Consider the following 12319-nt stretch of genomic DNA (forward strand, 5'->3'; position numbering starts at 1 on the left):
TTCTAGCTTTTCCTGCTCTATCTTGCTAGTCATATGTAGAACAGTTGAAGATTGATGAGGGTTTATTTTATATCCTGTAACTTTGCTAAAAATTGCTAATTGTTTCCAGTAGTTTTTTGGATGATTTCTTGGGATTCTCTAGGTATAACATCATGTCATCTGCAAAGAGTGAGAGTTTTATCTCTTCCTTCCCAGTTCTAATTCCTTCAATTTCTTTTTCTTCTCTCATTACTGAAGCTAACATTTCTAATACGATATTGAATAGTAGTCGTGATAATGGTCATCCTTGTTTCACCCTGATCTAATTGGGAATGCCTCTAGCCTCTCCCCATTGAATATAATGCTTGTTGATGCTTTCAGGTAGATACTGCTTATTATTCTAAGTAACAATCCATTTATTCCTACACTCTCTAGTGTTTTTAGTAAGAATGGGTGCTGTATTTTGTTAAAAGCTTTTTCAACATCTATTGATATCATATAATTTCTGATAGGTTTGTTGTTGATATAATTGTCATTCAATTATATGTTAAAGAAACTTATGGTTAGTAGTAAGTGATCCCTTCTTGGCTGTGTTTTTGGAATAATATCACTTACCAGAAGTCTTGAAAATGTTTGCCATACTTTCAAAATTACGTCACATCCAGCTCGATTTTTTTAAAATGTATAATTGGTCTACTCAACCTGCTTTCCTCCTCCTTGTCATCATCCTCCTCCTCCTTCCTTCTTCCTATGTTAGGCTGCTAGGTGGCACAGGGGATAAAGCACCAGGCCTGGAGTCGGGAGAACCTCAGTTCAAATCCAGCCTTAGACACTTAATGATTACCTAGCTGTGTGACCTTGGGCAAGTCACTTAACCCCATTGCCTTATAAAAAAACAAACAATCAAACTAAAATCAAATGTGCTGTGTGTTGGTATATTTTGTCATTATAGCACAACCATTTCTGGTGCAAAAACTACCTCCTCAAATTGAATGGTACCATCCTATTGAATGGTACGAAAACAATTAAACATAGGGATTGCATCTTACAATACATTTAGCACTCTGTCTTGGTAGTCTCCTATCTCCCTCCCAGAAAGAGGGTGGTATTTTTCATTATCTAAGACTATCATCTTTTTAAAAAATATTTTATTTTTCCCACTTACATGTAAAAATAATTTTGAATATTCATTTTCACAGAAACTTATTCCCCAATAAACTCCAAAAGCCATCAAATTATAACTCTAGTCAAAATTTAGAGGGGCAGAACCCACAGAAAGACTGAGTGATACTTTTTTCCAGTTCAAGATAACTTAGAAGTTCCGCCGGAAAAGTGTGTTTCACAAGGACTGAAGGTTAGAAAAAATCCCTGGCCCACAGCTCAGCACAGCACAGCCCAGCACAGCTCTGGGATCACCAGAAACAGCTTGAAGGGGTTGTGAGAGAACTCTGCTGCACCAGAATGAATGTGAAGTGAGGAGCACTGGCCTGAGAGCAACCCTGCAGTAAGAATCTGCAGTAGGAATCTGGGAAAACCAGCCTACACCTCCAGAGCACAGCCCACAGATGGTAAGGGGGTCAGGGGAGACTGCAGAAATCTCTCTGCTCTCCCTGGGGCAGGACTCTGCTGTTTGCACACACTCGGATCCAGATTGCATTTTGGCCTTCCATCCTAAGATAGCAGGGACCCTCCTCACAGCTCCAGGGCAGAGGGGAGTGCCTATGGTCATCTTGCAGAGGCAAGAGAACATAAGACCTTGGAGAAATAAAGCTTTCAATGGGGTGTCCCAACAAAACCCCCAAAGCGAGTGTCCCAGTAATACTCAGAAACTCAGGAAGCACCCCAAAACCAGGCACAGGCTGGAGAAATGAGTAAACAGAGAAAAAAGAGGAACACCATTGAGAAATTCTTTGTCTATGATCCCAAGAAGCATAAAACTACTAAATCTCAAGATTAGGAAGTACAAGCTCTTGCATCTAAAACCTCCAAGAAAAACCGAAGTTGGGCTCAGGCTATGACAGAGCTCAAAAAAGATTTTGAAAATCAAATAAGAGAGAAGAAAAATTGGGAAAAGAAATGAGAGAGTTACAGGAAAAACATGAAAAAGAAGTCAGCAGCTTAGTAAAGGAGATCCACAAAAATGCTGAAGAAAAAATATGTTTAAAACCAGCATAGGTTAAATGGATAAAATAGTTCAAAAAGTTATTGAGGAGAAAAATGCTTTAAAAAGCAGAATTGGCTAGATGGAAAAGGCGATGAGAAAGCTCTCTGAAGAAAACAAATCATTCAGCTGTAGAACAGAGCTCAAGGAAGCTGATGACTTTAAGAGAAGTCAAGACACAATACTTCACCACCAAAATAATGAAAAATTAGAAGAAAATGTGAAACATCTCATTGAAAAAACAACTGATCTGGAAAACAGATTCAGGAAAGATAATTTAAAAATTATTGGGATATCTGAAAGTCATGATCAGGAAAAGAGTCTTGACCTCATTTTTAAAGAAATCCTACAGGAAAATGCCCTGATATCCTAGAAGCAGAGGGTAAAATATAAATTGGGAGAATCCACTGATCTCCCCTGGAAAGAGATCCCAAAAAAACCAACCCCCAGGAATATTATAGCCAAGTTCCAGAACTCCTAAGTCAAAGAGAAAATATTACAAGCAGTCAGGACACAATTCAAGTATCATGGAGCTGCAGTCAGGATCACACAGGACTTAGCAGCAACTACATTTAGGGCTCATAGGGCTTTGAATATAATATTCCAGAAGGCAAAAGAACTTGGCATGCAACTACCCAGAATCAACTATGTAGAAAAACTGAACATCCTCTTCCAGGGGAAAAGATGAACTTCAGTGAACCAGGGGAATTTCATATGTTCCTGTTGAAATGACCAGAGCTGAACAGAAAATTTAACCTTCAAATACAGGATTCAGGTGAAGCATAGAGAGTGAAGGAGAGGGGTAAAACATGAAGGACTTAATGATGATGATCTACATGTATTCCTGCATAGAAAAATGATATTGATAATACTCATAAGAAACTTTTCATTTAATAGAGCAGGTATAAGGAGCTTTTATAGATGAAGCAGAGGAGAGAGCTGAATTTGAAGATATATCATAAAAATGGAGTCAGTGGCTAAAAGGGAAATGTAATGGGAGTAAGAGAAAGGAGAGGTGGAATAGGCTAAGATATTTCATCTAAAATACATACACACACACACACACACATATATTTTAACAATGAGCTTTTTCAATGATATGGAATGGGGGAAGGCAAGGGAGAATAAGGGAACTTTTGCTCTCATCAGAAATGACTCAGAGAGGGGTGGCTAGGTGGTGCAGTAGATAGAGCACTGGCCCCTGAGTCAGGAGTACCTCAGTTCAAATCCAGCCTCAGACACTTAATAATTACCTAACTATGTGGCCTTGGGCAAGCCACTTAACCCCATTGCTTTGAAAAAACTAAAAAAAAAAAAGAAACATCTCAGAGGAAACATCATATATACTGAATAGGGTATAGACATCTAGAATAAAAAGGAGAGAAGGGGGAAGAGGGTAATGTTGGTGATAGAGGAGAGGGTAGATCATAGGAGAGAATAATCAGATATGATATAACACATTTTCTTTTTTACTTCTTATGAGAGGCTGGGATTGGGTGGCCTGTCTGGGACCACAGGGCCAGGTGGTTGCTGGGTCTCAGGAGTGATATGTGGATTTGTGGCCTCTTGGCCCCAGGGCTGGTGATCAGTCCACTGTGCCATTCAGCTACCCTACCAGAACATTTTAGAAGAGGGACAGAGTGAAAGGAGAGAGAAAATATAATATATGGTAGTGGGGTGAAATGGATGGAGGGAATTACAGACAGCAACAGTGGAAAAATATGGAAGTAACTTTTTTGATGGACTTATCATAAAGAATGTGATCCATGGGGGTGGCTAGGTGGCACAGTGGATAGAACACCAGCCCTGGAGTCAGGAGTACTTGAGTTCAAATCCGGCCTCAGACACATAATAATTACCTAGCTGTGTGGCCTTGGGCAAACCACTTAACCCCATTCCCTTGCAAAAACTTTAAAAAAAAAATGTGATCCACCCAAGACAGAGGTGATGGTAGATAGAGGTGATGGTATCAGAGCACAGATTGAAACACTTTTTTTTTCTCTTTTACTTTATTTCTTATGAGGGTTTACATTTGGGGGGGGATATTATGTTTACTCTTAAACAAGTATATTTCAGTAATGTATAAAAAAATCACTTGTACAAAAATATTCATAGCAGCTTGGTGGCAAAGAATTGGAAATTAAGTAAACATCCTTCAGTTGGGGAATAGCTTAACAAAATATGGTATATGTATGTGATGTGATGGAACACTATTGTTCTGTTAGAAGCCAGGAGGGATAGGAATTCAGGGAAGGCCAGAAAGATTTGCATACACTGATGCTGAGCAGATGAGCAGAATTAGAGGAACATTGTGCACCCTAGCAGCAACATGGGGGTGATGTTCAACCTTGATGGACTTGCTCATTCCATTAGTGCAATAATCAGGCACAATACTTTATTTTTCTTCCTTAAGGATATGATTTCTCTCTCATCACATTCAACTTAGATCAATGTATACCATGGAAACAATGTAAAGACTAACAGACTGCCTACTGTGGGGGAAAATTGTAAAAAATTCAAAATAAATAAAATTTAAAACAAGAAAGTGCATATAACATCTATCATTTTGTGGTTTGGGGCCCCCCTCCCACCTTGAGAGAAGTGTGCCATTTATTGAGATGTCTTTTCTTTTTTTACAAGCATTTCTTAAAATTTTATTTTTAATTTATGGAATAAAACAATCATTTTTATAACAGTATAATAACAAATTTCACATCAAACTGAAAATCTATTAGGTACAACTTGCTATTCCTTTCAAATATCTAATTAAGTTATCGTGTAAATTTCTTCTTTTTGGTATTTTACTTATAAAAACATGTAAAAATAATTTTTAGTATTCATTTCCCCACTTCCTCTCCAACATTTGTCACTTTCCTAATGGGTATGGGTGGTGTCTCACTATTGTTTTAATTTGCATTTTTCCAATAAATAGTGAGTTGGGTATTTTTTCATATGATCATGGACAGTTTTGATTACTTCAACAGAATACTGTTCATTTCTTTTAATCATTTAGCAATTGGTTGTGACTTATTTTTATAAATTTGGCTCAGTTCTCTGTATGAGAAATTAAGCCTTTATAAGAGAAGTGCTTCAGAAATTTTTCTACAAATAGTATTGCCAACTGTATTTCCTTGCATCCTATTTATTCTATTCTCTCTGTCCTTTCCTCTTATCCTTTCTCAAAGGTGTTTTGGTTCTGACTACCCCCTCCCCAAATCTGCCCTCTCTTCTATCACCCCACCCTCATTCTCTTATCCCCTTCCCAACTTACTTTCCTGTAGGTAATTCTATAACCCAATTGAATGTGTATATGTTTTTCTCTTTTCTAATTTCTGATGAAAAGACTAGAGCTGAGTAAAATCTTGGAATGAGCAACCAGGAGGAATTAAACAAAGATAATCTGTTTACATTTGAATATAGGGAGATAATTGTGACCCCTCTCAAAACTATCATCTTGAGGGATCACAGAGGGAATCTACTAGGGAAGGCCTGGGAGTGATTCTGTTATGACTTGATCTTAAAAGAATGGAAAGAGAAGGAAGATGAACACACTGGGGAGAAAAGTCAATAAAGAAGGCTAGAAAATGATCTAAAGGCAGCTTGATGACATACAGCTCTGGGCCAGGAGTCAGGAAAACCTGAATTCGAAGCTAGCTTCAGACGCTTATTAATCGTGTGACCCTGAGCAAATTACTTAACCTAGTTGCTTTAATCTGCTGTAAAAGAAAATGGCAACCTAACGTCAAGAAAACTTTATGGAGAGTACTGGCATGCTGTGGTCCACAGGGTCACAAAAAAATCAGACCCGGCTTTATCTGAACAACAGTGAGGAAATTCTTACACAAAATCAGGGTGCAGAAGTAGAAGTTTATATAGAGCAGAATGAAGGGGTAGGTAGAAATAGTGGTTGAGGTGTGACTCCCTCTCATCAGAAGGCTGGATGATTCTTTAGATTCCGTCTTCATCAATCAATGGCTACTTTTAAAAACACAAAATAGATCTATTTGAAGCACGATTCCCAGAATCTTTTCTATTTTAATGCTTTTGGTACAGCAGAAATTCCAGAATGATCTACACAGGGAAAAAGAAATTCTTGCTCAGTTTAATTCCATTTTTTTTTTAGTTTCGTCTTCTTCTTTTCTCAGTCTAATTCTAGAAACAATTTAAGTTGCAGAAAAACGCTGCAGACAATTGAAGTCAGGACTCGGCGGGCCTCCACATGCAATCAAGCTGCCGAGTGTGTGCCTCAGCCAGCCGCCAGCCTCATAGAGGAGGGAGTCAGCTCTTCGGGGTCCAGCTTGGGTCTTTCCACCTTGAAGCGTATGCTGACAATCCCCTCTATTCCGGCCTCCATCTCATCATTTTCCTCCACAGGCCCAACCCCCTTGGGTGTCCTGGTCAGAATAATGTCCCCTTCTTCCAAGGTCATGATCCTGGAGACGGAGCTGATTAAGTAGGGGATGGAGAAGATCATGGACGACGTGTGCCCCTCCTGCCGTAGCTGGTCGTTGACCTTGAGCCACAGCTTCAGCACATGTGGGTCCAGGACCTCCTTCTTGGGCACGAACCTGCTGACGGGGCAGGAGGTGGCGAAGCCCTTGGCCAGGGTCCAGGGCAGCCCCTTCTTCTTGCATTCGTCCTGCACGTCCCTGGTGGTCATGTCCAGGCACAGGGCGTAGCCAGCCACGGGATCCATGGCCTGGGCCTTGGACATGGCACGGGTGTGGCGGCCCAGCACCACAGCCAGCTCCACCTCGTGGTGCAGGCAGCGGCCCTGCGGGGGCAGCAGGATGGGGCTGCCCTCGGGGGCATAGGCTGTGGACAGCTTCAGGAAGATGACTGGCTCGGCTGGGGAGGTGCTGCCCAGCTCCTTGGCATGCTCTGCGTAGTTCCTCCTCATGCAGACGATGTTCCTGCCCCACTCCCAGAAGCGCGGCAGCCGCTGGGCTGCGGCCATGGCAGATGGCCGCCCCTGAGATGTCTTAATAAAAAACTATTTTAATCATTCTAGACTAAGTATTCACAAGGCATTTATAACAATTTGCCAACTTCTCCAACTCATTTTACAGATGAGTAAACTGAGGCAAACAGGGTTCAGTGACTTGACCAGGGTCACACTTTTCTAGTAAGTGTCTGAAGACAGGTTTGACCTCAAGAACATGTCTTACTGACTCCAGACCTGGTGCTTAGTCCATCTATAATCCTTCATTACTTTGAAAATGATACCTGAGGGACAACTGGGGGGGGGGGGCTTGGATAAGAAAAAAAAATTTATTTTGAGTACCAGATTTTCTCTCCTTCCCTTACCTTTCCCCTCCCTAAAATGGTAAGCAGTTTGTTCTAGGTTAGACATGTTCAGTTAGATCGTTATCCTTTTTAAAATTGTCTTATTTTATGATATACATTTCCACATTCAAAGAATAGAAAAGAAATAGTTTAAGAAATTGTGAATTTCTGTGCTGTGTAACTCATTTTTTAAGTTTATTAAATTTCATATGGGAATACCAACACTCTTCTAATTGTCTGTCCCCCTCTGAACTTCTTTCTGATTACTCCTATGTGTGTTTCAATGTCTCATTGATGCTTTTTTCTTTCTCCTCATTTTTTTGATCATTACCCTATTCCTTTATACTCTATTCCTACTTGATCTCCTACTTTCCCACTCCACAAGTCAGATTACTCCTTTGTAATAAATATAGTCAGGCAGTCATTGCATTTTTGCTATATTTCCCCAAGATAAGACCTAACCAGAAAATAAGCCTAGCATGATTTTTTCAGAATGTTCATAATATATAAGCCCCAGTTAAGATCATCAGCCAAAGGGATGTATTTAGTATATCTATTAAAACACACAATGGACCTATTGAATTATAAAATAATAATATAGAATTAAATAATGTTATTGACATTGATACTTAAAATAAATAATTTAAGTATTTGTAGCAGGCAGACCTTTAGAGAAGAGATAAACCTTTGTATAAACAGATGAACTTGAAACTTATTGCTGAAGGATCACTCAGAGTACTGACATAACACAGGAACAGTGTGTACACTTGAAAAAAAAAAAGAAAACCCTGGCTGTAATCATTGCTGAGGGTGAGAAAGATAAGATTGAACTTGTTTCAGGCTTTATGTTTTTGAAACCAAAAAAGCCTGGTACATGCAAGCAGTTGAGGAAGTGGGTCGAATTAATATTGCCACTTGTTTTTAGAAGTGGCCAGTGAGGTCCACTAGTCTGGGATTCAACTGATGCCCACTGTGCTAAAGATTTCGTGAAGAACAGCCTTGCTGACAGAATAGAGCTAATGATGATTCCTACACTCTTGATATTGCAATAAAGGAGTCATTCAAGGACCATTTTTGCATGAAAACAACGAATACTTTCAAAATAGATTGGAGAGACATCATTGTGTAAACTTTGTGAAGCCGAATCTGCAAGAGATAGTGACTTGGATGAAGAATTCATGGGGTAAAATCACTGACAGCTGGGTTGCAAAGGTGACAGCAGGCTACATGGAGCAGTAGTGCACCTTTAAAGAGAACTCTATTACTGTGCATGAAAGATTGGGGTCTATTCTTACAAGAAATGGAGTCACAAGAAATTCAGGTCAGAATTCAGAGTTTGGAGAGTTACAATGATGTTCCAGAAGATGAAATGGCTGTATTTGAACAAATGTAGATTTTCATATATGAGCAAATTAATAAATGTAAGTTATTGTACATGAGAAAACAAATAAGACATCCCCTGAAAATAAGCTCTAATTCATCTTTTGGAGCTAAAATTAAGATGCAGTCTTATTTTTTAGAGGAAATATGATAGTAAATGCTTCCCAAGGCCAGGCACTGCATTTTTCATAGTATCAAAAGACTGTCCTTGCTCTCAAAAAACTTAGAAATAGCTGTGTACAAATAAGGTATTACACGATAAATTGGAAGACCCTAGCAGTAAAAGGGATAAGAAAACACTTCTTATAGAAGGTGAAATTTATTGCTTCTTGAAGTTAGCCAAGAGGCAGAAATGAGGAGGGAGAGAATTCTGGGCATGGAGAAGCGCCAGTAAAAATGTAGTGAGTGGGGCGGCTAGGTGGCCCAGTGGATAGAGAATTGGCCCTGAAGTCAGGAGTACCTGAGTTCAAATCCGCCCTCAGACACTTAATAATTACCTAGCTATGTGGCCTTGGGCAAGCCACTTAACCCCACTGCCTTGCAAAAAAAAAAAAATGTAGTCAGAATGTGGTGTGTCTTTCTGCAGGATTTCACAGTAGAAATGAGTGAAAAACGTTAAGGTGTGTTAAGACTGGGAAGGTAGAAGGGGGGCCTCTATAAAGAACTCAGAATGCCCAGCAGGATTTTCTATTTGATCTTAGAAATGTTGGAGAATCATGGAGCTGATTAAATAAGGGCATGGCAACAGTTACTTTAGGAGGATCAGTTTGACAGATGGAGAATATGCTGTAGTAAAGGGAGACTTGTGACAGACTGGTACTGCCACAGTCTAGGTGTGAGGTGATGAGCTCCCCTACCAGGTTACCAGGGTGGTGGCAGTGCCAGGGAAGAGAGATTGGTTCATATGCAAGACATGTTACAGAGTAAAATTCACAGGACTTGATAATAGTTTGGGTATGGGAGTGAGAGGAAGGAGTTGAGGATGCCACCCTAGGTTGTGAGCCTGGGGAACTGGAAGGCTTGTGGTACCCTACTTATTTTACTGTGCATTAGTTTGTATAAATCCTATCCTTTTTGTCTGAATTTCACATGGTTTACTGAACTATATTCACATACCCCAGTTTTTTCAGCCACTTTGTTTCCAGTTCTTTGCTACTACAAAGAAAAATGCCATAAATATCTTGGCTTATATTATTGGACCTTTGTGTCTACTCTGACTTCCTTGGAGCATATTTCTAGTATAATAGTCTCTGGGTCAGAGTGTTAGTTTCAGTTTCTTAGATGCCATTTTTGTCTCCTTCTATAGCACATTGGAGAATAAGGTGCTGAAGTCCAAAGGTGGTGGTTCCACTGTCATTTATGATGCAAATAGGTTGTCATAGCAACGCTAAGCAATTGATAGCGTTTTCAAATTTGTTCTCTCAGGTTCATCTATAGAAGGAATGAGGAATCTCTAGCCCTGGCATTGCCAAAGCAATCACAGGCGAGACTCAAAATCCAGTAAATTTCATGGTTTTGGGGGGGTGAGTTAATTAAATGTTTGACCAAGTGTAGCCTATGAATGATGTTATAAATAGACAAATGGCCATTGACAGAAAAAAGGTTCCCTACCCCTGAATAATAACCCTTTGGATTATCTGGCTGAGATCTCAGACCAATCTTTCTGCTCGTTTGTTTTCCCTTTCTCTGCTTTCTTATTTATGTAGTAATACTATTCTTAATTTTTTTATTATCCTCTTCACTAGTATTTTGTATTCCAGATTGGTATTGCCTTTGGTTGTTACATCTTTTTATTGGACAAGTAGATCTGGCTTTTTTGCTGTCTGAAGTGGTTTCTGGACTTTTTTTTTTAAAACCTTAGTTATGTGATGATTTCTTTATTTTAATTAAACGTCCAAGGGAAATGATGATAATCCATATATTTATGTTTTCTTTTATCCAATTCAAATTAGTGACATCAGAGATAGTCAAACTAGTATCAGGTTGTAGGTCTTTTACTTGCTTTAGTATCGTTGTTATCCTTCTAATGATAACTGATTTTGACAGTTGTTATAATGAGTTGGTGGTGTGACTAAACAGGAATAAATGATTCAGAAGTGATTCCCACAGGGGATAAAAAAGTGCAAAATACTTTTGAGGAGGGACTGGGTGAAAGGAGAAAGAAAGTAGAATAAATGGGGTGGGGGAAATAAGATGGAGGGAAATGCTGTTAATAGCAGCTGTGGATAAAATATTGAAACAAGTTTCTCTGACAAAGACCTCATTTCTCAAACATATATAAAAATAAGAGCTATTCCCCAATTGGTAATGATCAAGAGATATGAACAGTTTTCAAATGAAGTTATCAATGCAATCAATTTAAATCATTTTTTAAAAATGTCCTAATTCAGAAGCAACTCCTGCATTATTTCCTTCTTGTCAAGGGAGTTTGTCACTTTTTGTGATGCTTGATGCTTGTCTTGTCTAATACTTTCTGAATCTCTTCTGGATAAAAATAATAGTAATAATAATAATAATGATGTTTGTAAATGACTTTTCATGTGAGCCTTACAACAAGCCTTTGAAGTAAGATACTTTAGGTGTCATAATTCCCATCTTATAGAGGAGGAAATAGACTTAGAATTTAAGTAATTTAGCTGTAATCATATAACTGTTACATATCAGAGGGTAACTTCCTTACTCATATTTCAGGACTCTGTCCACTATGTAATGCTATTGATATGTAGGTGATGATAATGATGATGTTTATCCTTCATTATTGAAGGTGATACCATGAGAACACATGAATTGGATTTTAGTGAGGGGTTGCTGGCCTGAGTCACCAGTCTCATTTTCTCTCTAAAGCCATCTGGGTCCAGTGGCCAGATATAGATCTGGACAGCTGGAGATGGCCCTGGGTGCGAGGCAATCAGGATTAAATGACTTGCCCAAGGTCACACAGCTAGTAGCATCTGGGGCTGGATTTGAACTTCCATCCTCTTGACTCCAAGGCCATTGCTCTGTTCATTGTGCTACCTAGCTGGCTGTGTGTGTGTGTGTGTGTGTGTGTGTGTGTGTGTGTGTGTGTGTGTATATGTGTATATATATATATATATATATATATGTATATATGTATATATGTGCGAGAGGCTTCTAAATGGCCTATAAGCTTTTTACTTCTTTAATTTCTTGACCTACAATCCTATTTTCCTACATTTTTTTCTTGCTGTTGTCTCCAATGAGCACATGTACCTTGAAGTCAACAAGTATCAAAGTTTATGTTGGTTAGATTTGGAGTCTCTCTTTTCATGTTTTTCATAGTTCTCATCCTCATCCTCTGACATTTTTTACAAAAGATGCTAAAATATAAGCTGCAATTATTTTCAATTTAGTCTTTGCATATGGTCATTATGAGGACTGCAGTACAAGATGACTTCTTAAGTGTCCCTATGAAGTGATGTTTCTTATTACTTTTCTGTACTTAATAAAAACCATCTTTTCCATCTTCTCAAAAGCGAACCCATAAACTTTCCT

At 38.9% G+C, this 12319-nt stretch overlaps 2 protein-coding genes across 6 annotated transcripts in view; one reads left to right on the forward strand and one right to left on the reverse strand.

Moving 5' to 3' along the window:
* MGRN1 (mahogunin ring finger 1) overlaps positions 1-12319 on the forward strand; it is a 118595-nt gene that overhangs the window by 59246 nt on the left and 47030 nt on the right. The gene's annotated exons all lie outside the window — the stretch shown is intronic.
* On the reverse strand, positions 6387-7145 carry LOC141495034 (oxaloacetate tautomerase FAHD1, mitochondrial-like). The gene has a single exon (XM_074196092.1). The coding sequence runs from the start codon at positions 7095-7097 to the stop codon at positions 6387-6389; it is 711 nt and encodes a 236-aa protein (XP_074052193.1). The 5' UTR covers positions 7098-7145.

Source organism: Macrotis lagotis, chromosome 8, assembly GCF_037893015.1.
Source record: "Macrotis lagotis isolate mMagLag1 chromosome 8, bilby.v1.9.chrom.fasta, whole genome shotgun sequence".
Lineage (NCBI taxonomy): Eukaryota > Metazoa > Chordata > Mammalia > Peramelemorphia > Peramelidae > Macrotis > Macrotis lagotis.